At 33.9% G+C, this 27,233-nt stretch overlaps 1 protein-coding gene, 1 long non-coding RNA gene and 1 pseudogene across 2 annotated transcripts; all 3 read left to right on the forward strand.

Moving 5' to 3' along the window:
- LOC104772623 (E3 ubiquitin-protein ligase SINA-like 7) lies at positions 3,152-3,652 on the forward strand. Its single transcript, XM_019241901.1, has one exon. The coding sequence runs from the start codon at positions 3,152-3,154 to the stop codon at positions 3,650-3,652; it is 501 nt and encodes a 166-aa protein (XP_019097446.1).
- LOC104771110 lies at positions 11,041-13,126 on the forward strand. Its single transcript, XR_764722.2, has 2 exons — positions 11,041-11,354; positions 12,728-13,126. It is a non-coding gene; the product is annotated as an uncharacterized LOC104771110 (long non-coding RNA).
- LOC109125238 lies at positions 14,908-18,526 on the forward strand (annotated as a pseudogene).

Consider the following 27,233-nt stretch of genomic DNA (forward strand, 5'->3'; position numbering starts at 1 on the left):
CTAAGTGCAGCAGAACATTCATAATCCTGTAGACTACATGCAAACTGTATTGAAACTTAATCAAATGAGTAACGAAAACATCATCATTTACAATCAAGTATCAACCTAAAAGAGAAAGACAATGCTACCATATATACAGTCAAATGAATCCTCGTCACTCGTATCCAAAAGACCAAAACAATCATTCTGTTTCTACACCAAAGAGAGTACTAAACATATTTTGTCAACAAGAGATCTCGAGTAGGACCAGCCCATCACAATTAGCTAAAATGGCAACACAACCAGAACATATATCTCACCATTACACTCTCTTCAAGCTGAACATATCGCATCCCCTTACACTCTCTTCAAGCTGAACATATATCTCACCATTAGCAAAACGTTTAATCTAGATTTTCTCAAGATCCAGACCCAATTTACAAAATCACACAAATCAGTTCTTCGTAATCCTTTAGCAACCAATTGAACAAATCTCTAGTCAAAATCTACTTATCAATTTCTTCCCAATCGTTCCAAACTACAAGTACAAACTAAGAAAGAACCTGAGCTAAGGCAGGATTAGCAGTGCCGGAAAAGATACGGAGGCGAGTGGTGTTCTTGTGAATCGAATCTTCCAAACGAGTCCTCGAAAAACTTGCGGGAACGGTGTCGCATGTAAGCAGATGGAAACCGGAGGAGTTTCCGCTGTCGAACTTGTACGGATCCGCCGCGTTACACTTCTGTTATTCCACACCCAACATTAAACAATCGAAGAAGACAAAGATTCATCAGAAATAAGCGAAAGACTGTAGAAAAACTGATTTGTGTGATTTGTGTGAAGAACTGATTTGTGTGAAGAACGGCAGAGATGTAGCACACGCTGCCACGTGTAACGAAGGACCGAGATAAATACGTCCCCTTTTAAGGAACGTCCCTTTAATAATTGGGGAATTTCTATTTAAATTTAATAATTTTGTAACGAAGGACGCACCGAAGGAACGCCGCTGCAGATGCCCTAATAACCACTTGTAAGTATCCGAGAAAAACTAATACAAAACTAAAGTTATTACTTAATCCGTTAATCGAACAAGTGGCACCATTGGTGGTGATACACGTGATCTCCATTATTCCATACCAAATCTACTACGACCCCTACCAGGCTACCGTTGTAATTTTTAATTTTTTATTTGGTTTAAATGTTATATACTCCCTCTGTTTCACAATAAGTGTCATTTTGACACTTTTTTCTTGTTACAAAAGAGTGTCATTCTATGTTTCCAATGCAAATTTTAAGCTTAAATCTCTTTTTTTATCCCTATCATTTGAGCTTATTAATTAGAAAGAGAAAAAACTTTAGTGTATTTATAAAGGGTAAAACAGAAATTTAACAATTTTCTTAATTTATGTGCATTATGTCAAAATGACACTCTTTGTGAAACAGAGGGAGTAACTTTTAACTTTAGTTACTCTCTCTAACTTTAGTTAAAACTAGCAAGTTATTTATCACATGCAAAAGTAGAACTAAGTTAAATTGAAGCGATGGGAAGGAGGCGACTCCTGATTATCCGGTCAATGTGACTCTAGAATGCGTTAAATTGAAGCAATGTCTGTGAAAATCCTAGCGTTTCAGTTCCTTCCAAATGTAATAGCCAGCAAATTGGAGGAGCAGCTTGAGGATGACAGAGGCTTTTTCCTTTTCTTTGTACCAATTAATGAACCATTGTAATTTAACGACTTTTCTTTTTGGCATATTGTTGTATTCTGTTTTCTTTGATTTTAATGTTGCAGATCTTAGTTGGGATATGTTCTCTAAGATATTTGTAATGAAGAAGGATTTTTGGTTGTATTGGTTGAAACGCTCAGTCGTCTAATGCAAGTGACATTGTAGACAATATAAGAAGCACTACAATTAATCCATTACTTACAATAAGCACTGTTTAGAGAATTAAACTTTGAATTACATCAATGTGAGCTACAAAAAAATAAGTCAAGAAGTCAAGAACTGAAGCTACTCGGGCCAAAAAAATGATTTTACAACCATATACCAAATTAGTTTTCAAGTTACATTACACGTTTCAAAACTTCAAATTTCAAAACGCGACGTAGTTTCGTTATAATTTCATTGAAACTTCCTTTAATATGTGATTTCAGGTGAATATCTTTTTATTTTTAATGTGAATATCTTGAGATTCCTTTTTATAGAAAAATTAAAAGGAATTATGACAATTACTTGTATTCCTTAGCAGATAAGAAAATCTTGATATACAGTATTTATATTCGCATGATGCTCGTGAACTACTATTACATACATAGACAAGAAAAAGGCAAAAGCACAAAAAAAAACATTGGATTCATCGAGGGTAAGAAGTTCTCGCAGAGAAGTTTTTTTTTTTTTTTCTTCTTACTACAGAAAAACCTAAGCAATCTTTCTTCTTACCCAAAGCAAACTAAATAAGACGAAGCTGTTCACTGTTCTAGGCTTCTAGCATCTCCCGTCTCGTGTAGTTGGTGTTCGTGTTGATATAGTAGAAGCCCGGCGTTTATAGTGCTAGGCTAGACGACTTTCAATTCAACCAAACTAGTAAAGCTGATATATTCTTCTTGGAGTGTGCCTCAAGCTATTTAAATAGTTTGGATAACACACGCTCGGCAATTCTCAATCTTGATTTGCTCGATTGCCCTATTTGCTTTGAGCCATTCACTATTCCTATCTTTCAGGTAACATTTCAAATATCACTTTGTTGATTCATTTTTTTTTCGTTTCAAACTAATTTGCATTAATTAAGAAGAATATATTTGGAATCGTCGTCATTTAGTAAACAGCCGTATAGGTGTAAAGACCAACATTAATTATTTCAATCTTACAATTGGGTTGGTTTCATGTGATATCTGATTTTAGTCTCTTTTCATTGAAAAAATCCTTTGTTAGGTTTTGTTTCTCGGCTTTAATTGTAATTCATTGATTTTTTTTATTTCAGTGTGATAATGGACATTTAGCTTGCGCTTCTTGCTGTCCTAAACTGATGAATAAGTGCCCTTCATGTGCACTTCCTGTTGGTCACAATCGCTGCAGAGGAATGGAGAGTGTTCTTGAATCGATCTCTATCCCTTGCCAAACGCCAAGTTAGGTTGTACCAAGAATGTCTCTTATGGCAAAGAATCAACTCATGAAATGGAGTGTCCCTTGTCTCTTTGCATCTGCCCTGTACTGAAGTGCAATTACAATGGCATATACAAGCATCTATACAGTCATTTGGATATTCACAATCACGAAAACATCGGAAAATATTATTTTCCGTTTGCTCTTGGCAAGGTTATAAGATTATACGTTGACTTAAGTGAGACAGCTTTAACGGTTATGAAGGAAAAGAACGAAGGTCTACTGTTTGCTGTTCATCGTGTAAGTAAGGCAAATGGTGTTGTGACTGTCGGCTGTATTGCTCCTTCTTTATTGGAAGTTACTGAGTTCTTCTATGATATATCTACAACTGTTGAAAAACGTACTATTGAAATTAAACCTATGAAGGTCAAGAATATTCGAAAATTGAATTCTAAAATTCCTAAAGAGAATTTCATGTTGGTTCCTTCCTATTTCATGTGTGAAGGCCGATGGTTCATGTTGAAGATATGTGTCAGCAAGGTAAACCAAGAGAAAGAATGTTGTGAGATTTAAGTATTTAATTACTTTGGTCATAGACCATGTATTTACTTTGATTAGTTCAGTTACAATATTATATTTCCTCCGTTTCATTTTTTTTGTTTGTCAACCACATAAAATACGATTCCCTCGATTTTATTAGGGAATTTCTGAAAAAGACAATTTTACCCTTAATGAACTAAACCTAATTATTGGCTTATGTCTTTCTCTTAGGCAACGTTCTCTCCTTCTTCCTCGATTGGCGATCTTCAATCTTCTTGTTCGACCTCTCCTTCTTCTTTTCGATTTATCCTCCTTTTTCGAGCGATCTCTGCTTCCCTTCCATCCTCATCTTTGTCCATCTTGTCGTCTGTTTTGGGATTTGTGGTCGTCGAAACGGTCTTCAAAAGAAATCGTCGGATCGAAGACTCTCTTTGTCAGGTTTGTGGTTAAGATTATTGATGGAGATCGTTTAAAACACTTTTTAAAAATGTCGTTCTTTTGTATCGATCTGACTTTAGATCAAAAATTCATATCTGACGAATTGTAGTGGATCGATAAAGGTGGTTGAAGTTGATCTAACGAATTCAAATCGATTAATGTCTTTGATATGGATTTGGAATTTGTAAACTCCTGTAAATTTGGATTTTTGTTACCTCTTGTAAAACACTTTTTAAAAGCCCCTGTTAAACCATTTTAAAATCCAAATTCAGATCGATCGTAGTTGATGGATAAAGGTGGTTATAGTTGATCTAACGAATTCAGAAAGATAAATGGCTTTGATAAGGATTTGGAATTAGTAAACTCTTGTAAATTTGAATTTTTGTTACCTCTTGTAAAACACTTTTTAAAAACCCCTATTAAACTATTTTAAAATCAATTTCAGGTCGGTCGTAGTTGATCGATAAAAGTGGTTATAGTTGATAAGACAAATTCAGATCGATAAAGTGTGTTTTTGAACTGTTTACAATGGGTTTTAAAAGCTTTCTAAAACTCATTCAAAAACCTTTTAAACCCATTGTAAAAATGTTAAAGCCTTGTTAGACATTATAAAACACTTTTTTAACACCCTGTAAAAAACCCATGTGAAACCATTTTAAAACGCTTTGAAAACCTTTGTAAACAATTCAAAAATACTATTTAAAACCCTTGAAACTAGTTTAAACCCATTATAAAACCTTTTAAAACGCTTGTAAACCCATTGTAAAACCTTTTAAAAACCTTTTAAAACTCTTGTAAATCTGTTGTAAACTCCTATAATATTCTTTCTTTAAAATCATTTTCTTTTGGAACAGATGGAATCCATTGATTCATTTGAAGCCCTTATACTACCTAGAAGCATTATATGATATGGGTCTTGAACCAAATGATACAGCCACCATATGTCAACATTCAGACATACACTTTGTTAAAAAGGTTAGAGATGAATTAGGAGATGCATATTTCAAGAAGCTTGAAGATTCATTCCTTGGCCCTGTCATCAAGCTTGCTGCGAAAAATACAGACATCAAATTTTCGGGGAAGATATTCCACTATTTGATGCTGAGAAGACTGAAGACTAAGAGCATCTCCAACCCATTTCTTCATTTTTGACTTCATTTTGGAGTAACTCCATTTTGGAGATGGTTTTCCTCCAACCTATTTCTCCATTTTTGACTCCAAAAAAGAATATTCGAAAATATTCTTTGTATATCTTATTAATAATTTATATAATGATCCTTTATTTATCAAAATTACAAATTTGACCCAAATATTTTATTTTTAGCAAAAAAGATAAATAGCATATTTTTTATTTTTTTAAATTTATTATTGAACAACAATACATTACAAAACATTCATTAATTATTAAGATAAACATACGAAATAAATTTTTGTTTATGCATCCATAGAATGTTTTTCCCACAAATGATCAATTAACGCGTTTCAAAGTGAAAAAAGGAGCTTGTTTGTCCTTAATTTTTTTATATCGACCAAGAAATTCTTGAAACCGGATATTATCATCATTTACTGTTTTGACTTCCAAAGATGGAGTTTCTCTTTCGACTTCTATTGGTGCATGGAGATCACGTTCATCCTCGACTATCATGTTATGTAAAATTATACATGTAGTCATTATATCATGTAGCACATTCTTTTCCCAAAACCGAGCCGGCCCTTTTACAATTGTGAAACATGATTGGAGAATTCCGAAGGCACGTTCAACATCTTTCATACATGATTCTTGTTTCATAGCAAAATATTTATTTTTTTGACCCATCGGCTCATGAATAGTTTGCACAATGGTGGACCATTTTGGATATATACCATCAGCCAAATAATAGTCCATGTTATATTCCTTTCCTTGAATACTATAACGAACCTGAGGAGCAATACCTTGGGCGAGATCGGAGAAAAGATAGGAAGCCTCCAACACATTAATATCATTATTGGTGCCTGGCATACCAAAATATGCATGCCATATCCAGAGATCATAATCCGCCACAGCTTCAAGGATTATAGTTGGTGATCCACTACGACCTGTATATTGGCCAGCCCAAGCAGTAGGAAAATTCTTCCACTTCCAGTGCATGCAATCCAGGCTACCATACCTGGAAAACCTCGTGTTTCACCAATGTAAAGAAGTCTAGCAACATCATCAGCCGTAGGTGATCTTAAGTATGTCTCTGAAAATATCTCCACAATAGCTTGACAAAAAAATTTCATGCTTTCGATTGCTGTTGATTCGGCTATCTTAACATACTCGTCTGTGGCATCCGCTGGTAGACCATACACTAGCATTCTTAACACGGCTGTTACTTTTTGTAGAGGTGATAATCCAAGTCTACCAACTCTATCCCTTCATTGTGTGAAGTAGTTGTCATGGGTTCCAACTGCATCAACAATACGAAGGAATAGAGAATGAGACATACAATATCTTCTACGAAACATAACATCACCGTACACCGGAGTCTCTGAAAAATAATCGTTGAACAATCTACAATGTGCGCTCTCTCGATAACGGGTGATGAAAGAACGACCGGGAACTGAGCCATTGTGGATTACTTGGTTATTTTGTTGATTGAGAAGATATTGGATGATCACATTGTTTTGAGCCATGACAAATTGTATTGCTTCTTCTTCATTTTCAAGATTATTAATCATTTCTATATTTTCATCATCATTTGAAGAGGATGATAAATCATGAGAATGAGACTGATTTGGAAATTGAAATTCATTTTAAGAGAGAAAATTTAGAGTGAGCAAAGAAGTATATATGCTTTTGATATTATGATGACTAACATGAGTTTCTAGTGGTATTTATAGAGATAATTCATTTAGACATTAATTCAAAAAGCATCAAAAGTGTAAGAACTTTTAAATATTTTGTCTTTTTCTTATATTTATTTATAATTGAATTTTTACAAATTTAGACATTTTTACTTGTGTTAGTCATTGTATTGTCACATCTGTTGGATTAGTTATCAAAGTGTAAGAAACATTTATTAATTTTCTCTTTGTATTCTCACACTTATTTCTAATTGATTTTTTTTTTTAACTTTTGTATGTAAGATATTTTTATTTGTTAGTCATTATTGTCACATCTATTTTGCCTTAGTTTTTTTAAATGTAAGAAGCTATTAATAACTTATTTTTCTTATATTTATTTATAATTGATTTTTTTAATGTGAGACACTTTTAGTTTGCTAGTCTTTGTATTGTCACGTCTATATTACATTGGTTTAAAAAGTGTTAGAAACTGTAAATATTTTTTATTTTCTTATATTTATTTATAATTGATTTTTTCAATATGAGACACTTTTATTTTTGCTAGTCATTATATTGTCACGTTTATACTATATTGGTTTTAAAAGTGTAAGAAGCTGTAAATATTTTTTATCTTCTTATATTTATTTATAATTGATTTTTTCAATGTGAGACACTTTTACTTTTGCTAGTCATTGTATTGTCACATCTATATTACATTAGTTTTAAAAGTGTAAGAAGCTGTAAATATTTTTTATCTTCTTATATTTATTTATAATTGATTTTTTCAATGTGAGACACTTTTACTTTTGCTAGTCATTGTATTGTCACATCTATATTACATTAGTTTTAAAAGTGTAAGAAGCTGTAAATATTTTTTTTTTCTTATATTTATTTATAATTGATTTTTTTTCAATATGAGACACTTTTACTTTTGCTAGTCATTGTATTGTCACATCTACATTACATTAGTTTGAAAAGTGTAAGAAGCTGTAAATATTTTTTATCTTCTTATATTTATTTATAATTGATTTTTTCAATGTGAGACTCTTTTAGTTTACTACTCATTGTATTGTTACATCTATATTACATTGGTTTAAAAAGTGTAAGAAACTGAAAATATTTTTTATTTTCTTATATTTATTTATAATTGATTTTTTTAATGTAAGACACTTTTACTTTTGCTAGTCATTGTATTGTCACATCTATATTACATTGGTTTTAAAAATGTAAGAAGCTTTAGATAATTTTTATTTTCTTATATTTATTTATAATTGATTTTTTCAATGTGAGACACTTTTACTTTTGCTAGTCATTGTATTATCACATCTATTTTTACATTGGTTTTAAAAATAAGAAGTTTTTTCTCACATTTATTCTTATTTGTTAGTCATTGTACTGTCACATTTATATATATATATATATATATATTATATTTTATATTTATTATTGTCACATCTATATATATTTATTCTTTAAATTTTATATTTATTATAAATGATTTTTACATAGTGAGATACTTTAACTTTTTGTTAGCTATTGTATTGTCACATCACATCTATTTACATTTGTTAAAAAGTGTGAGAATGTTTAAATATTATGTCTATATATTTACTATAATTGAGTATATTTTTACATTAAAAATGATACTCATCTCTATAAATAGCTTCATGGATTTCTCTTTTCATTCACAACAATGAATCATTTTTATCACTTTCTTAAACACATCTACATCATTTCTTATACACATCTACACCTTTTTTTTTTGGGGGGTCAAACTCCCGGTCAAACTACACACTTTCTTACTTGACAAGCAAACATGTCTATTCGTTCTTTGAGATATACTAATGAAGAAGATAGGTTTCTATGTCAAGATATACTCAAAGGTGTTTACCAAACAGCTGATCAGTTTTGGGACCGTGTGATGGAAGCTTATGAGAATGGAAAATTAATAACTTGGAGTGAGCGTACAAAGAAATCTATGCAATGCCGAATTCGAACTATTGAGAAAGCAACAAAAAATACTAATTGCATACATCAAACAATGTGAAAAGAGGCGTCAAAGTGGTGCTTCAAATGAAGATATTGTAAGTAATAATTAATATTCGTCAATTTTTTTGAATAATTAATTCCTTTAATTCAATTATTTTTTGACTAATAATTTTTAATATATTTACAGCTAAATCAAGCCAAATTAATGTTAGCCGAAGATGATAGTTTCAGTGGAGGTTGGAAATTTAATCATGTATGGAGTATTGTGAAGAACTTTAAAAAATTACAAGATGATGCCCCTAAACAAGTACCAAATTCAAGTGATATGGAGTATACATATTTTAATTCACAAAATAATATCCATGATTCCACGATACAAGCTTCATCTGAATTGCCTCCGTTCTCTTCGAATTTAGATGATGAAGACAATGTTATTGGCAAATCTCCATCTCCACGGCCAACAGGGGTGAAAGAATCCAAAATGAAAAGAAAAAACGATGTTCAAACATCACTTATAATCAACAGTTTGGAAGAAGGAAATAGACAACTTTTGGAGCAATTAAAGAAGACAAGTGCACAAAGAGATCACCATTTGGAGCTTCAAAGTACATTTAACGCACTGAAAGAAGCTAGAGAGGAGAACATGATTTTATTTCAAAACGTGAACTCGATAGAAGATCTGAATATCCGCGCATATATGAAGGCTGAACAAACACAGATTTTACAAAACGGGATATCCAACTACTAGATCAACAAGCTCCTGAGTCATCTACTTCGTTTGGGCACTATTTTAACTATCTTAATGGATCCGCAAATAATCTTCCAGATTAATTATGAATCTTTGTTGTATTAAGTTGTTTTTAATTTTTAGTTTAAGTCATACTATGTATTTTAAATTTTATTATTAGTTATGCTATTTTGTACCTTCTTTTTTGTATTATCTATTTTTAATGTAATATATGCTATTGTTGAATTTTAAAATTATTAGTTGTAAGTTAAGTATAAAGTAATAATAATTAATTGTATTTAGATATAAAATATAAATATATATAAATTTAAGGGACTGATTTGTAAACAAAAAAATAAATATAGAGACAAATATAGAGATCTCTATTTTGCAGATGGAAATGGAATGGGGTTGGAGAAGGTTTTACTCCAAAATGGAGTTTGGAGATAGAAATGGAGATGGGTTGGAGATGGTCTAACGCTCTGAATGGTAAAAGCAGTTCAAGCGTTGAAAATCATGCAGATCATGATGAACAAATGTAGATTATGGAGATCATGCTGGAAAAGTGCAGATTATGCTGATTGAGCAGTCTATATTATATGCTTGAATGGTAAAAACAGATCAAACAGTGTAAATCATATACTAAATTATAAATTATTTAAAAACACACTAAATTCAGCAAATTTATTTAAACAAATGATAAAATTATTGACTATTGTAAAATGAACATAACTTTTTTTAATATAGATTATTTTCTAAATAATTTCAAAATTTATTTTTAATATAGATTATTTTCTAAGTAATTTCACAATTTTAAAATTAATTGATCTGCCTGCATAAATACAGCTAAACAGCTTCAAAAAAGCTGTGGGCAAGTTTATGGACGTTTCTCCTACATTTATGGCTAAAAGACAAAACAAATTGAACTGTGTGCAAAGAAACTGCATTAACTTTTTAAAAAAATTAAGGTTGAATGATGCTTTTATGACAGAAGAACTGCATGTGCGGGTCCACTGCATTTTTTCTGTCACCCCTTTCAATGCCTAAAAGGAAAAATTTATGGTTGACAGTCGACATGCAACTAGTATGGTTTTCCATGAGAGAGTTATTCCTCACAACATGTATTAAAATTGTTTTAAAAAGTGTTTTAAAGGGGTCTGAAATGATTTAATGAAAGGGTTATAAAAAGGGGTTTGAAAAGTGTTTTAAAAGGGTTTGAAAAGTGTTTTAAAAGGTTTTTACAATGGGGCATTTTTGAGAATGCCCCTTTTTACTTTCGAATAAAAAGTTCAAAAAGCTTGCAACCCCGTTGAACCATGGATATTAACTGCTTTATTTACATGTGTTGTTTTTTTGTACTGGCAAAGAATTTGAAAATAGTATCACTCTGTCCTTTTTAATCGGTGACACTTCATTATTTCTTAGATTTTTTTTATAAAAAATTATTTTGTTTTATTGTTTTGTCAAAATTAAGTGGATGTGAAACGTTTTTATAGATGGTTTTGTGTGTATATCACGTGCCCAATACAACCTCAAAAGCCCCTAAGCTCTCACAATTTTTCTACTCTCTCTACTCTCGTGCTTTTTCTTCTTCTTTCTACCTCTCTCTCTCAAAAGACAAAAAGAAGAATGGAGAGTTTGAATTGTCAAAAAAAAAAAAAGAATGGAGATTTTGAAAAGTTGCATCAGAAACTTTTGGAAGGCGTACTAATTTCAGGAAGATGAACAAGATCTGAAGGTTTTTGCTGTTCAAGACAAAAGCAGTTTCCCTCTTGGGTGAGATTTTTTTTTTTTCCTTGTTTATTTTGATTTTCTTAATATATATATAGATTTGTTTTTCTTGTTTTACAACCCCATTTTAAAAGTGTTTGAAAAGGATTTTATAAGGTTTACAACTGTTTTCAAAAGCTTTTAAAAGTGTTTAAATGGATTTATCAAAGTTTTAAAAGGGTTTAAAAAGTAATTAAAAGATTTATGCCATTATAAATTATCTGAGTATGAGTAGCAGTAGAAACATCAATAACATTCCCAACAAACAAAGTTGAGCTAGTTTGATTTTGAAAAGATTTGTAAAGTATTTAAAACGTTTTACAAGTGTTTTCAAAGGATTTTATAAGGTTTAAAACTATTTTCAAAGGTTTTTTAAAAGTGTTTGAATTGATTTAAGTAGGGTTTAAAAGGGTATTAAAAGATTTATGTCATTGTAAATTACCTAAGTATGTATAGCAGTAGAAACATCAATAACATTCCCAACAAAAAGTGTTGAGCTACTTTGATCCTGAAAGTAAACAGTCACTAAGTTTATATATCTTTTGTAAGCAACAAATTTTTAAAAATTCTAAAGTAGAAAGTTACCTGAGTACGAGTGGGAGAAGAAACATCAGTAACACTATCAATAAAAGGAATAGAGCTAGGTTGGCCCTGATAAAGAAACTTCCTCAAGAAATAATCAGTTACTTTACTAAAACAATGTTAGAAAAATAACAGAATGAATTTACTAAAAATATCTGCTCAACTGTCACACAAATATCCTCAACAGTAACACATAGATGAATAACTCCTCCACTTTGTGCATATTTGAGCATAAAAGTTTCAAGTTGCCTATCATTTATAATAAAGATAGGAATACTACATATGTTAGCAGACATAGCAAGCAACATATAATTAAGCTTTAAACATTGTGCCTGAATATCAATGTCAAAATCTTCTAGAAGGACCTTTACCAACTCACTAAATCTAGTTTTCTCATCAATGTTAATCAAAGAAGCTTCCCTTTCATTATCCATCTCAAATTCCCAATGAATATTGTTGTTCAACTTCCACAATCCACATACTGAATACAGTTCAATCATTTGTACACCCAAACAAGTCCTGAGAAAAGAAACCAATATCACAAATTACAAAACTACATTACTCGAACAACAATTCAAAAGGTAGTTCATATTCCCAAACAGATCCCAACAATTACATCAAAGAACAACAGTAGGTTTCGAAGGATCTATTAAAGTCCTTAATATTTACGAACATATCACAACAAGTGCTTTAGACCTAAAAAAAATTGTGACATCAAATTTGAAATCGAAACAACAATCTAATAGGTAAGACAAAATTGAAATTGAGATTGAAATGAAGTCAAAATTAAAATTCAGAACCAAACTTACACGATGGGAGAAGAAGAGAGGACTGAGAGGAAAAATGACGGAGAAGAAGTGACAACGGTGAAGGAGAGATGGGCGGAGAAGAAGAGATGACACCAGAGAAGGAGAGATGCCACCGGAAAAAGAGAGATGGCGACAGAGAATAAGAGATGACGACGGAGAAGATGACAGAGAAGGTCGATGACGAAGAAGATTGTCGGAGTATGTCTAAAAAAAAAGAAAGGGCAAAATTGTCTTTATTAAATAAAGGAAGGGTAAAAAAAAAAATGGCTATCAGAGAGAGTATTTTTGAAATCAGTATCAAAGAAGGGATATTAGTAACAAATTCTCATTTTGTTATAAATGATGTATTCAATTTTCTATGTAAAAATTAAATGTATTTTTTGACCAGTCATAGTTTACAAAATATTTTTTTATTGGTTGAATTTATTTTTATTTTTGTCAACAGAGAAATTTATTTTCTTTAATAGTGTTTTTACGTTAAAAGGTAAAATATATGTTTTTTAATTATATCTTTTTTTTCTCTCAATTGTTGGCAATATTTTTTAGATATTCACATGATTTTACCCTAATGATTGTTTCCGCTTCTTTTTATTCAAGATAACTAAACCAAATCTATTAGAGAAATCTTGGTCTTAAATAAATATTTTTTGTTTTTGTTTTAAATATATTTTATGCATTATTCTACTATATGAAGTATATAAATTACTAAATATATATATTTGTTTACTTGTAATATAGTGCGTTGCCAAATTATCGTGCAGTATTCTTGATCACAAAACATTAAATCTCATATAAATCAAATCTAAGTTATCGAATTTGGGTTTCCACCAACAGTTAAATTAAATTTGGGGTTTTCCAAAATAAATAAAGAAAGTTTTCGAAAATGTTACAACTGCCACAACTAAAATAGAGGTTTATCTTCATGTAATAAGAGGAGAACCGGCCGAGAGAAGAAAAGAAAGCTATAAAAGTCATACTAATCGCATGAAGGTTGATGCGTCGAGTTTTTAATCCACCATTTTAAGAGAACAAACATTTTTAGTTTCATCTTAACATGGCACATAAACTTCATCATATTTCCAATAGTATAAATTGGTTAATACGTATTAATCATACACATGAGATTGAGAAAATTTTATCTCATGTTTGTACTCAATTTTCATCGAAAATAAATCTTTTTCCATGTTTTGAGTTACATAAGCCCATTCTAGTTATCCTTACGAGCAGCATCTAATTGAACCCAATTAAAAAAAAAAATAGATTCCCTAACACAAAAACGGTTGGGTTGATCTCATAAATGACGAATTTGCCAAGCCAACAGAAGTAGATATCAAGTTGTCGAGTTCCGAGAGAAGGAGATAAGATTATCCAGTAAGCTGTTCCAATCGGTAGAAAAGTTAGGCTGGTCCAAATTGAATTGACAGGCGAAAAGAGGTGATCTCTACTCTCAGGAGCTTTTTGATTACAGAGAAGACAAAAGGGATCCACCTGGATTGCCAAGAGATGAGACAATCACGAGTGTTTGGACATCGATTAACCATGTGAGAGTGTTTGATGCTTAGGAGTGAGATTGTGAAGGTCTCAAGTCCCAACAGTTCCTGTCTTTGATCACATTCTGGTGAATGTGATCATAGAGCTACAACATAGAGTTGATTATTTTTATGCATCTTTTAGGTAAAACTAGCCATGGGCATTCGGGTACTCGGGTCGGGTTCGGGTAGGAACCGATCGGGTTCGGGTTTCTCGGGTAGAGGAGTTTAGGACCCAATAGGGTAAACAGAAAATATCGGTTTGGGTTCAGTTCGGGTTTTACCGGGTTCGGGTCGGTTCGGGTTTAAAATTTCAGAACCTATAAATACCCAAAAAAATCGGATATCATTCGGGTTCGGGTATTTTGTACCCGATTACCCGAAATTTAACCCGAAAATCTGAATTTTACCCGATTATTCAGAAATTTTAATGTTAAATATTAAAATAAATTTTTAAAAATAAATATTTTTAAAAATATAGCTAAATATTTCAATATAATTTTGGTTATTTTGAGTATTTTCATTATTTTGATCTAAGAAAAAATAATATTTTTGAATTTTAAGTTGTAACTTTGAATAACTATGTTATATAAAAAATATATATAACTAATATTCTCTATATATGATTTTATTACGGGTATGTCGGGTACCCATTCGGTTTTCGGTTCGGTTCCGGGTTCGGTTCCGGTTCTTCGGGTTTAGGGGATTAGGACCCAATAGGGTATTTTACCGGTTCCGGGTTCGGATTCGGGTTCATATTTTCGGGTCGGTTCCGGTTCGGGTTTTCGGGTCTGGGTTTTTTGCCCAGGCCTAGGTAAAACGAAAGCTCCACACCAGAAATTAGTAATCCCTGAGTACAGAGCTGCAACCTTCCAGCAAACGATAAGTACTTGGAAGTCCTTGAGGAATCCTTGAAACGACTTTAATAGCTGAGATTTCCTCTGGAGTCATACCACTGGCAAAGAAACAAGACTTCTCTGGACAGAGCCTGGAACTCAGAAAGGACATTGAGGATTCCTTGGACTGAGTTTGGTGAGCCGTCAGAGAAGATGAGTAGGTCATCTGCAAAACAAAGGTGAGTGAGCTGAGAGTCTTTACACTTAGGATGGTATTCAAACTTCCCTTGTTTTGAATTAGACTTTCAAATCCCCTATATATAAATAGAGAAGCATTCTCACCAAAAAGCTGATGTGTCGCACTTACAGAGCTCCTGTACCTTTATAATAAATGATCTCACTTTTCATTAAGTCATATTATTATTTACATAAATATGTCATTAAAATATACTATGAGACAATGTTTTTTTTTTAGTTTTTAAAAATGAAAGACTTAATCAACTATCAAAATAAAAAAATGAATTTAATTATCACTTTCATACCCTATTTAATTATTAAAAGTAAATTACATTTCACGAAAAATATAAACTATATTTTTTTTTGAAATGCTAAAGTTATTCTCCTATTTTGAAAAAGTCTGATGACTATTCAATTATATTTAGAAAAATTAATTGAATAAATTATCACAATAATTATAAAAGTAGATTACATACCACAAACAGTTTAAACTTATTCATCTATTTAACTTTTGAATGCAAAACTTATTCTCCAATTTAAAAAAATCCTATAACTATGCAAGTATATTTAAAATTAATTATCACAATATAATATTAAAAATAAATAACATTTCAAAAACAATCTTATAACTATTCACCAATTTAATTTTTTGAAAAACAAAACCTTTTTCTTCCTATTTAAAAATTCTAATGACTATTTAAATATATGTGACTCAGCAATCTTAACATTGTATCCATGTTATTAAATTTTTTGAAAACACTAAACAATCATTTTTCCCTATAAGTTTTCACCAAAACTACACTTTTTGATTATTTACCACTTTTTATACAGTTGTCTCATTGCATTTTTAGACTTAAGATAAGTTTAAATTAAATCAATTAGTCTAAAAATATTTTTTATCTATTTAATGGCATAGTGATGTAGATAATTATGTGACCATAAAAGATATAAATTTGATTTTAGAAACACAAAATACATCAAAACTTTCTCCACTACGTTGAAATTGTTTTTCACGTTTAAATATTTCACGGGTGAAACGTATTTTTACACAAAATAAATGTAAACTTGAATAAACAAAAAAAAAAACTTTACTTACAGATTTTGTTTATACAAACAAATCTTAAATCTCAAATAATAATATTATTCATAATTTTTATTTGAATCAATTTATCCCGCACTATGCGCGGGTTGGTACTTAGTCTAATTTTAAAAGCGAGATTTAAGAATGGGTTAACATTGCTGTTAGAGTGATATAAGATTGGGATCTACTTATTCAAGTAATCACAAAGTTATCAAGAACTGAAAAAAATGATGGAATAAAGTTCTCACGACGAAAGATTATGGAATTCCCTATCATAAGATCAAGAACTAAAGTATTACTAAATCCATCTATTAAGCCAAAGAATAACTTAGATTTTTAATCCTTAAATATATAAAAACTACATTTAAATATAAAAATCTATAAAATGTGTCCCTTTTTCATAGATAATTTGTTAAAATCTAAAATGAAAGGAATCCAAATCCCTTAGAATAGAAAACATGTAAAATTTTAATCAAAAAAAAAGAAAACATGTAAAATAAAATATATACCGAAATACTATTTATTTATTTATTTATTGTTGAAATGAACTTGACCTGAGTAAAGGAGCTCACTTCCGAAACTATTGGGAAATGGTGAACCGGAGATCGACGGTTGAGATGATAAACCCAAAAATGGAAGTCATAAAGATATTATTCTAGAAGATATTAGGTAAATGTTTATATTGGTTTAGGAAGTTTAGTATATTCAAAAATGTATAAATATATATAGTTTACATTTATCCTTATCTTAGTTTAGGAAACTCATCTCTATATAAGAGAATGTATTTTGTGCAATTATAATTATGAGAGTCTAATATTAATTCTTCTTAAACACTTTTGTGTTCTTGCTCTCATCAAATCTATCATGGTATCAGAGCAAGGTTTGCTTTGAGCACTCTAATTTTTTTGATCTTTCGTGGCTTGCTTCTTATGCAAGTTTCTTCTGATTTTTATTATTAAAAAAAAAAAAAAAAAAAAATTCTGGAATTTGGTCTTGTTTCCACCCTTCACTGCATTCAGTTGAATTGTTTCTTATTTCGGAGTGTTTCGTTTTTGAGGATCTAGAGAATTGTAGTTTTTGAAATTATAGCTTAAGCGTAGAATTAAGAACAGAACAGTAAACAAACACTTGTGTTTCGGTAAGATACGTTCTTGATTGGAATTGTAGTACTTCTTGAATCTATCAAGATTGTAGCTTTAGCGCAGAATTAAGAACAGAACAGTAAGACACTTGTGTTTCGGTTCTCTGTGTTATGTTCTCGAGTATGTGTTTTTGTTATTACAGCTTTTGAATCATAACTCTCCTTTTTTTTTGTATTTTCAGTGTGATAATGGACATTTGGCTTGTTCCTCTTGCTGTCCAAAACTGAATAACAAATGCCCAACTTGTGCTTTGCCTATTGGCCACATTCGATGCAGAGCAATGGAGAGTGTTCTTGGATCAATTTCTATTCCATGCCCAAACGCCGAGTTTGGTTGCACTGATAATGTCTCTTATGGATTAGGATCAACTCATGTAAAGGAATGCATCTTCTCTCGATGTTCCTGCCCTGCATTGGACTGCGACTACACTGGCTCCTACAGAAATGTCTTCTCTCGATGTTCGTCGCACTCCCTTACACCCATATGCATTCTTACTATATAAAGCATCCTCTACTGTTCGGATGAACATCAGTGATAAGATAAAAATCCATGTGGACTATACAAATGAACTACTGTTTGCAGTGCAGTGTTTTAGGGAGCCGTACGGTGTGTGTATAACTGTAAGCTGCATTGCACCATCTTCTCCAAAAGTTGGAAAGTTATCATATCAACTCTCCTACACTGTCGATGGGGACACTATGACTTACGAATCACCAGACATGAAGAGGATTCTTAAAGTGAGTTTTCAAACCCCTCTAGAGAAGTTCATGTTGATCCCTCACTCTTCATTGCGTGGTGACTTGTTGGAGATGAAGCTTACCATCAAGAAGGTCAATCAAGTGTAATAAAATATGGTTTGATAGGGAAATTAAGAGACATTTCGGTTGTGTGTTTGGCTTATTATTTTTTTTTTTATTGTATGTTGAAGAATCTATGTAGGCAGGACCACCTATCGTCTTTAATTTAACGATGTTGCTTCTTTGAGTTGTACAAATTTCATTATATGACCACACTCAGATCGACCAACAAAACTTGATCAATTTTGTGTAAGCGTAAAGACTAAAGAGACTATAATGAGTTCTCTTTTGGCCAAGATTTGTGGTTTTTATATATCATCTCTAGATTCTACAATCACAGGTAAAATTTGATCTTGCTATTTGAAAAAGATCATTTAGTCGGTACCAGTGTAACATCATCATCTGGTAGTAGATTTTACTGTTGGTCTACTGGGGTTGTTATTTTCCATCATCAGCTCTTTGTAATGGCGTTAACAGTAGCAAGCTTTGATTATTTTGATGAATATGATACTGTTGAGCCTAATATCATTGATTCTATTGGGCCGCATATGGGCTGCGGTTTGTGTCTAATGTGTATAACTTGCTCGGCAAGTCTTGTGTAGGGTTTCTTAGAGATTGAGTCGTGTATATAAACGTTGTAACGCCGTTGTTTAATAAGACACACACACATATTCTCTTAATTCTACATGGTATCAGAGCAAAATCCTGAAACCTAAACTTTCGTTTCTCAATTTTTTTCTCTCAAATTTTTCTCTCGATCAGTTGATCTCTGTTTTTTTTCCTTCTTTCTTCTGTTTACCCTTTGTTTGATCAGTTGATCATTGGTTTTTTTTCAAATCTCGTGTGTGGAGATTTCTTTGTTTCTCTTTGTTTCGTTCTCGTTATTTGGTGCCTTTGTTTTTTTCTTTCTAAACTTTTCACGACATGACTACACAAGGAACACAATCTGTTACGACATCCGGAGCTCTCGCCGCCGTTGGTTCAACAGGCGGAGAAAACACGGTGATGGCTTCATACTCTACGTCTTCAACGGACAACCCTGGCGCTATGATCTCCGCTGTTACTTTAACCGGAGACAACTACAACGAATGGGCTTCGGAGATGCTCAATGCTCTTCGTGCGAAGAAGAAGACTGGTTTTATTGACGGTTCCTTGAAGAGACTCGGAGCAGATAGCTCTGATTTGGAATCATGGACTTCGGTCAATTCCATGGTTGTTGGGTGGTTACGTACCTCGATCACACCTCGTGTACGCTCCACAGTTTCATATCACACTAGTGCTCGTGATCTTTGGGAAAATTTGCGCAAACGTTTCTCGGTTGGGAACAAAGTACGCGTTAATCATCTTCGTTCTCAAATCGCTCTTTGTCGCCAGGAGGGACAGTCCGTAATTGATTATTACGGGAAGCTTGCAGCTTTGTGGGATGAGCTATACACTTACAAACCTCTTCCGGTGTGTTCTTGTGATGGTTGTACTTGTGGTGTTTACACAACGATTGCCGCAGAGAGAGAAGAGGAGAAGGTGAATCAGTTTGTCATGGGTCTTGACGAAACAAAGTTTGCGAATGTGATTCATTCGATTATTGATGCTGATCCTTCTCCCGCTTTGGATCAAGCTTACTCACGAGTTATCCGTGAAGAACAGAGGATCTTGGCGGCTCGGTCTCGTGAACAACAGCAGGATGCTGTTGGTTTTGTTGCTCGACGTGACTCTCTTTCTTCTGCTCCGATCAGTGGGGATCAACGTGTGGAAACTTCAGGTCGGGAGCGTAGTTTGCTCTGTTCTCATTGTGGTCGCACTGGTCATGAAAAGGCGTTTTGTTGGCAATTGGTTGGATATCCGGAATGGTATACCGAACGTAACGTTCGGAACAGCGGCCGAGGTTCTGCTGCTGCTCGCGGTCGTGGTAGAGGAGCTGGTCGTGGACGTGGTCAAGCTGTTGCTGCCTATACTACCAGTCCTAACATCACTCTCTCTGATTTTTCTCCTGAACAGTGGAAAGCTCTTTCCTTGGTTGCTCTCGAAAAGATGAAAAGCAATCCCGATAAGCTCTCTGGTAAGATTCCTGGCGATGTGATCATTGACACAGGCGCCTCTCATCACATGACGGGAAATATTTCTCTTCTTACTGATTTGGTTGACACACCATCTTGCTCGGTTGGGTTTGCTGATGGTAGTGTTACGTTTTCAAATCGTAAAGGCATTCTCCATCTCACGGATCGTGTATCCTTGTTGGATGTTCTTTATGTTCCCAACTTAAACTGTTCTCTAATATCGGTTTCGAAGATTCTCAAGCAAATGAAGAATTGTTTTGCGTTATTTACCGATACTCTTTGTGTTTTACAGGACCGTTTCACGAGGACCCTGATTGGAGCCGGTGAAGAGCGTGATGGGGTCTACTATTTAACGGATGTGGCAACTACTAATGTGACTCGTGTGGCGGCTTCGGTTGATCAGACTTTGTGGCATCAGCGGTTGGGCCATCCGGCGTTTTCTGTTCTTTCTTCATTACCCGTTTTTTCTGGTATTTCAAATTGTGCTAGTCCTCGTCCTTGTGACGTTTGTTATCGGGCTAAGCAAACTCGTGATGTTTTTTATGATAGTATCAATAAGACAACAGAGTGTTTTGAATTAATCCATGTTGATGTTTGGGGACCATACCGTGTTGCTTCTTCTTGTGGAGCTGTTTATTTTTTAACGATAGTTGATGATTTTTCCCGTTCTGTTTGGACGCATCTTCTTATTGCCAAGTCTGAAGTACGACGGGTGATAGAAAATTTTTGTGCTTATTCCGAACGTCAGTTTGATAAGAAAGTCAAGATGGTGCGTAGCGATAACGGTACAGAGTTTATTTGTTTGGGAAAGTTTTTTGCAAGTCAAGGGATTATCCACCAGACCTCTTGCGTTGGTACACCTCAACAGAATGGTCGTGTTGAGCGTAAACACCGTCACATTCTTAACGTTGCTCGATCTCTGTTATTTCAAGCTGGTTTGCCGGTTTTCTTCTGGGGAGAGGCTGTTCTTACTGCTGCATATGTTATTAATCGCACTCCTTCCAAGCTACATAAGGGACGATCACCCTATGAGGTTTTAACCGGTATCAAACCAGACTATGGCCAGTTGCGTGTATTTGGTTCTTCTTGTCATACACATTTGCGCGCTCGCGATAAGGACAAGTTTGGCTCGCGGAGTCGTCACTGTATATTTGTTGGTTACCCTTTTGGCAAGAAAGGTTGGAGGGTTTATGACTTGACAACCAATGAATTTTTGGTCTCTCGAGATGTGGTGTTTCACGAGACCGTGTTTCCATATTTACAAAAGCCTAATGTGTCAACGTCTATTACGGAACTACCGGTTCTCACCGATGGTGATTGGGAATTCCAACCCGGTTCCGGTGACAGGGGGAGTAGTAGCTCCGTGACTTTAGACTCTGCTTCTCCGACTACCACTCCACCGGTGACTCACGAACCTGAGGAAGTCTCTCCCTCTAACGTTCATCACGCTCTCCCCTCTCCTCTCATTATCGAGTCCTCGTCTACGGGTTCAGGTAACACAAAGTATCCTCTCACGCACTATATTGCTGATGATTTGTTCTCTTCTCCGCATCGTGCTTTTCTTGCAGCTGTTACTACGGGTATGGAACCCTCTTGTTTTAGCGATGCTGTGCAAGACGAACGGTGGAATAATGCCATGGTTAGTGAAGTCGATGCACTCGAGCTTAACAATACAATGAGCATTGTCGATTTACCTCCCGGAAAGAAAGCTCTTGGAAACAAATGGGTGTATAAAATCAAGTATAATACGGATGGGTCTATTGAGCGATATAAAGCTCGTCTTGTGGTTCTTGGCAATAGACAAGTGGCTGGCCGTGATTTTGAGGAGACTTTTGCTCCTGTTGCTAAAATGTCTACAGTTCGAGGTCTCATGCAAATTATTTCATCTAAAGGATGGGAGGTTCATCAGATGGATGTGCATAATGCGTTTCTTCACGGAGATCTTGAAGAAGAAGTGTACATGCAATTGCCTATGGGTTTCCGTCACAAATATCCAAATAAAGTTTGTCGTTTACATAAATCTTTGTATGGTCTTAAGCAAGCACCGAGGTGTTGGTTTGCTAAGTTGGCGAATGCTTTGTTGGAATATGGTTTTGAGGAATCTTATGCAGATTATTCCTTGTTCACTATGACCAGAGGTGATGTAGACTTGCGTGTTCTTGTTTACGTCGACGATATTATTATTTGTGGTAATCACTTACCGTCTTTGACCCAGTTTAAGGAGTATTTGAGCCGGTGTTTTCACATGAAGGATTTAGGGAAGCTTAAGTATTTTCTTGGTATTGAAGTTGCTCGTAGTACGGAAGGTATTTTCTTATCTCAACGCAAGTATTTGCTTGATATCGTCGCGGAATCCGGACTCCAAGCGGCCATGCCTTCTAAGCTTCCTATGGATCAGAACCATAAACTTGGTCTTGACTCCAGTCCTCTTCTATCGGATCCCATGCGCTACCGGCGACTCGTTGGTCGTTTAATTTATTTAAAGGTTACTCGTCCGGAGCTTACTTATCCTATACACATCTTGTCTCAGTTTATGAAAGCTCCTCGTGAGGCACATTGGGATGCTGCGTTACAGGTGGTTCGTTATCTTAAAGGCTCCATTGGTCACGGCATTTTATTGCGAGCTGATACAGATCTCACTCTCACGGCATATTGTGACGCAGATTGGGGTACCTGTCCTTTAACCCGTCGCTCTCTTAGTGCATACTTTATGTTTTTAGGTGGCTGTCCTATTTCATGGAAAACTCAGAAGCAAAAGGCGGTTTCTCGTTCTTCGGCAGAGGCGGAATACCGCTCCATGGCCGATGCTTTGAAGGAAATTATTTGGTTGCGTCAGCTTCTTGAAGATTTTGGGTTCCCACAACACGCTCCGACGAGGTTGTTTTGTGACAACAAAGCTGCTTTACACATTGCGGCAAATCCCATCTTTCACGAACGTACGAAGCACATCGAACGGGATTGTCATTTTGTACGCGACGCTATTCAGGATGGTGTTATCTCGACGGCCCATGTTCGCTCCGAAGATCAACTGGCCGACATATTGACAAAAGCTCTTGGTTTTCAACAGTTTACCCTTCTCATGTCCAAGTTGGGTCTCGTTTCACTTCCTCCTCCAACTTGAGGGGGAGTATTGGGCCGCATATGGGCTGCGGTTTGTGTCTAATGTGTATAACTTGCTCGGCAAGTCTTGTGTAGGGTTTCTTAGAGATTGAGTCGTGTATACAAACGTTGTAACGCCGTTGTTTAATAAGACACACACATATTCTCTTAATTCTACAGATTCCTTGCTTCTGATTCTGGCTTTTCTTTCGGTGACGATTTGGTTTGATTGAAAAATACAACGCCATAAAGAATATTAATTTTGTAGAAAAGGAATGTTAGTAATGTAACCCATGGTTTCTTCTTACATTGCCATGACTTGCTTTCTCTATTGTCTATTGATTCCTTTTAAGCTCTTTTTCCTCGATAAGAATTTGGTTTCATCCCATGATTGCTCTCTTATTTGTTGGTCAATTATATTATCTCGTTGGAAAAGGAATGTCACAGTCACAAGATTCTCTATCTCCACCTTCTGTTTGTGGAATATTGCTTCAAATTAATATACTCTTATTGCTAGGTTCTTTTAAAAGTTTGTCCATCTAAACTTTTTTTAAAAAAGTTTGGTAAAATAGGTTTTAGGGTATAAATAAAAGCCAATTATACCCTCAATTATATATTCAGAATAAATTTGTAAATTTTTATTAATTGAAATTAGAAACAACAATTTATAGTTCATATTGGATGGATTTCGTTTAGGCCTAATTTGATCTTAGTGGATCATAAACAAAAGAAAATAAAAATAAATTTGGGAAGAAAAAAAAACTGTAATCGACATCCACCTTGTTTCGCCGTCTCTCTACATCTTCACCATCTCACCATCTCTCCATCTCTTATGAATTAGATATGTAGAATTCCAGATTTTTTTTGCAGTTTCATGAGATTATGTCAATTTTTAACTTGATTTCAACCCAGATTTGTGTAAATATAAGTTTAGATCCGTTTTGCATCTTCAACATACTTTAAATATAACTCGATATTTTCTGTATTTATCTTTCTTCTAAATAATTAAGAATACACATTCTAAAATATATTAGAACAAATGTAAAAATAAATACAGAATCGTAACTATAAATTAAGATTATTCAAAAAATATTTACTTTTCTTATTTAGTTTATTTTATTTTTATTTCTATAGTATTCTAAGTTTTACAGATTATAAATTCTAAAATGTTTATGATATATCTTCTACTTCTTTTAGTATACAGGGTAAAACGTGGAACATATATTCTGAATTGATGTAGAATGAAGAAAAATATAGAATACATATTCTTAATTTTGTAGAACATATAAAATTCAGGTTCTGAAGTTTTTAGAACAAATTTTGCGTCTAAACTTCGTAGAACATGTACAAACTGTAGAATGAATAATCTAAATGTTTCAGAACTTGAAAAAATCGTAGAAAGTCTTTTCTGAACAATTTAGACCATAAATCATCAATTTACAAACTGATTTTTGACACCCAAAACATTTTTTTCAAATTTTTTTTAACACAGTTATATACTAACATGGGTTTTCTGTTTGTTTTTTGGTTTAAACTCCTAAAAACTTCACTATATCTATTAATAGAGGCATTTCATCACAATTGACAATCTTAAAAAAAAAGTGTATATGGACAAATGTTTAGAAAAAACTCTTTTTTCTAATTTTCCCAAAAAAATTTACACTTTACTCCCAATTTTTTATGCCACAGGTAATACAAAGAGGTAAATGAAAGAATATAAAATTACATTTTGCATGAAGCAAGGACATCGAGACGCCTTGACCAGCAGCCTAACCCTCAGCTAGTGAACAAGCAGAAATTATGGTTGCTCAGAAAGTTTACCCTTTTGTTTTTCTCTTTTTTTCGTTTTTCTTTCACATTTTTTATTTTCTTCTGGTTATTTTCTTTAACATAGTTCTGGTTAAGTATACGTAGGAGCCATGGTTGATTGATAGACTGGTTTTCACCTAGGGTATCAATTCCCTATGCAGTTGTAGTACAAAGGGTTATCAATCCAAATGGTTGTTATGCTAACAGATAGGATGCAATCAGAATCAAGCAAGTCAAGCCAAGCAATAAGGGGGTTTGGTTCTAACAATCCTAATATAAACAAAGTAAAAGAATATAAACAAGTAAACCACACGACCTAAGCACTCGATGCAAGCAATCGAGTACAGGATCGACTGGGGTGATCGAGTATGCATATGAACTATGAACAGCTCGAGGTATTACTCGATGCAGGTTATCGTGTACCTGATCGGGTAAGTGGTCGAGTAAGTAAGGAAAATGCAAAGAATGAAATACGAAAGTTCCTAAGGATGGGGGTAATCGAATCCTAAGTGTTCTAGACCAATACGGATGCCTTACATGCCTCAAGCAATTATTTCCTAGACAATGAACCTCTAAAACCTTGTCACCACACTGTCGCACTAGTAACAATCAACCTTGAACATACTACCACACTGTCGCACTAGCAATATGAACAAGCAGGCATTAAGAACAATTCATTTTTGTCAGTATACTTAGACTTATCTGATTTTGTCACTCAAAGTTAAGTATACCTCTAGCATTGACCTAATCAAGCATTTTATCTACTCCTTTCGGCCTGTAGCATTGTAAACGCCCTAGATCTAATCTCAACCTTTCGGTCTGTTGACAGCATTAAGAACATCAACCTAGAAGGAAATCTATCAATCATCACAATCAACTAAAGCATCCTAACCGATCAAGAACACCTAATCATCTATCCCATCCCTAGAAACTTTGCTACACTACTCGGACATAGAAACGAATGATAAAGCCATAGAAATAAACGAAAATGACATTATTAAAAAGATAGAGTAGAGTAGAAAAGAGTAGGGATAAAAGATCTATGAAAAACTACAAATTAAAAGTACAAAAACAAGAAAAAATGTTGAGTCGCTCAGTTCTCTCACAGAAGCTCTCGCTCTCTGGTTTGAGGGTCTGCGGCGTGCTCGTTTGCGAGCTAGGGAAAGAGGGGGTTTATATATGGAAACCCATTTGACCTAGCTTCCCAGACCTGCCCGATGGTCTACTCGATGGGGTACACGAGGCTTGAGTCGGGTAACTCCTCGGGTGGATCTTCGGGTTGCTCTTCGCGCTCTTGGATCCTCTTCGATCGTGTTGGGGTTCGGACTTGTTCTTGTAGCTCGATGGCTCCTTCGGGTACATGCTCGAGTTGTCCTTGTTTTTCCCCATTTTTGGCTCTTTAGCACCTGTTTTCATCCAATATATGCAAATGCAGAAATGCAACACCCTAAATGCTCTAAAACTTGATTCCTACAGTAAATGGTCTAAAAATGCTAAGTTAGAGGTATGAACAATGCAAAATATGGGCAAAAAAGGATGCTAAAAACATGTAAATTAGAGTGTTATCAGACCCCCAAACTTAAATCTTGCTAGTCCTCTAGCAAGTAAGTAAGAAGGTACGGTTTGAAAGTGGGGACTCATAACCTTAAGATGCTAACCGAAGGATGCAAGCTATAGTCCTTAAAGATAGTTTAATGGTGCTAAGATCAATCAACATACTTACAAATATTTTTTCTATGCTTATTGCCATGCATCGATCTAGCTCAACCTCCAACTATAGATAAGGAACATCTCTTTCACATTCAATTAAGTTTTTGGCGAATTCTTGCAAATGGAAGGTGAATCAAGCTCAATCGATTTCAAGGGTAAGGCTTTTTGATAAGGTGGTTTCAAGCAAATTCTTTAGGTGG

This window comes from Camelina sativa, chromosome 20 (assembly GCF_000633955.1).
Source record: "Camelina sativa cultivar DH55 chromosome 20, Cs, whole genome shotgun sequence".
Lineage (NCBI taxonomy): Eukaryota > Viridiplantae > Streptophyta > Magnoliopsida > Brassicales > Brassicaceae > Camelina > Camelina sativa.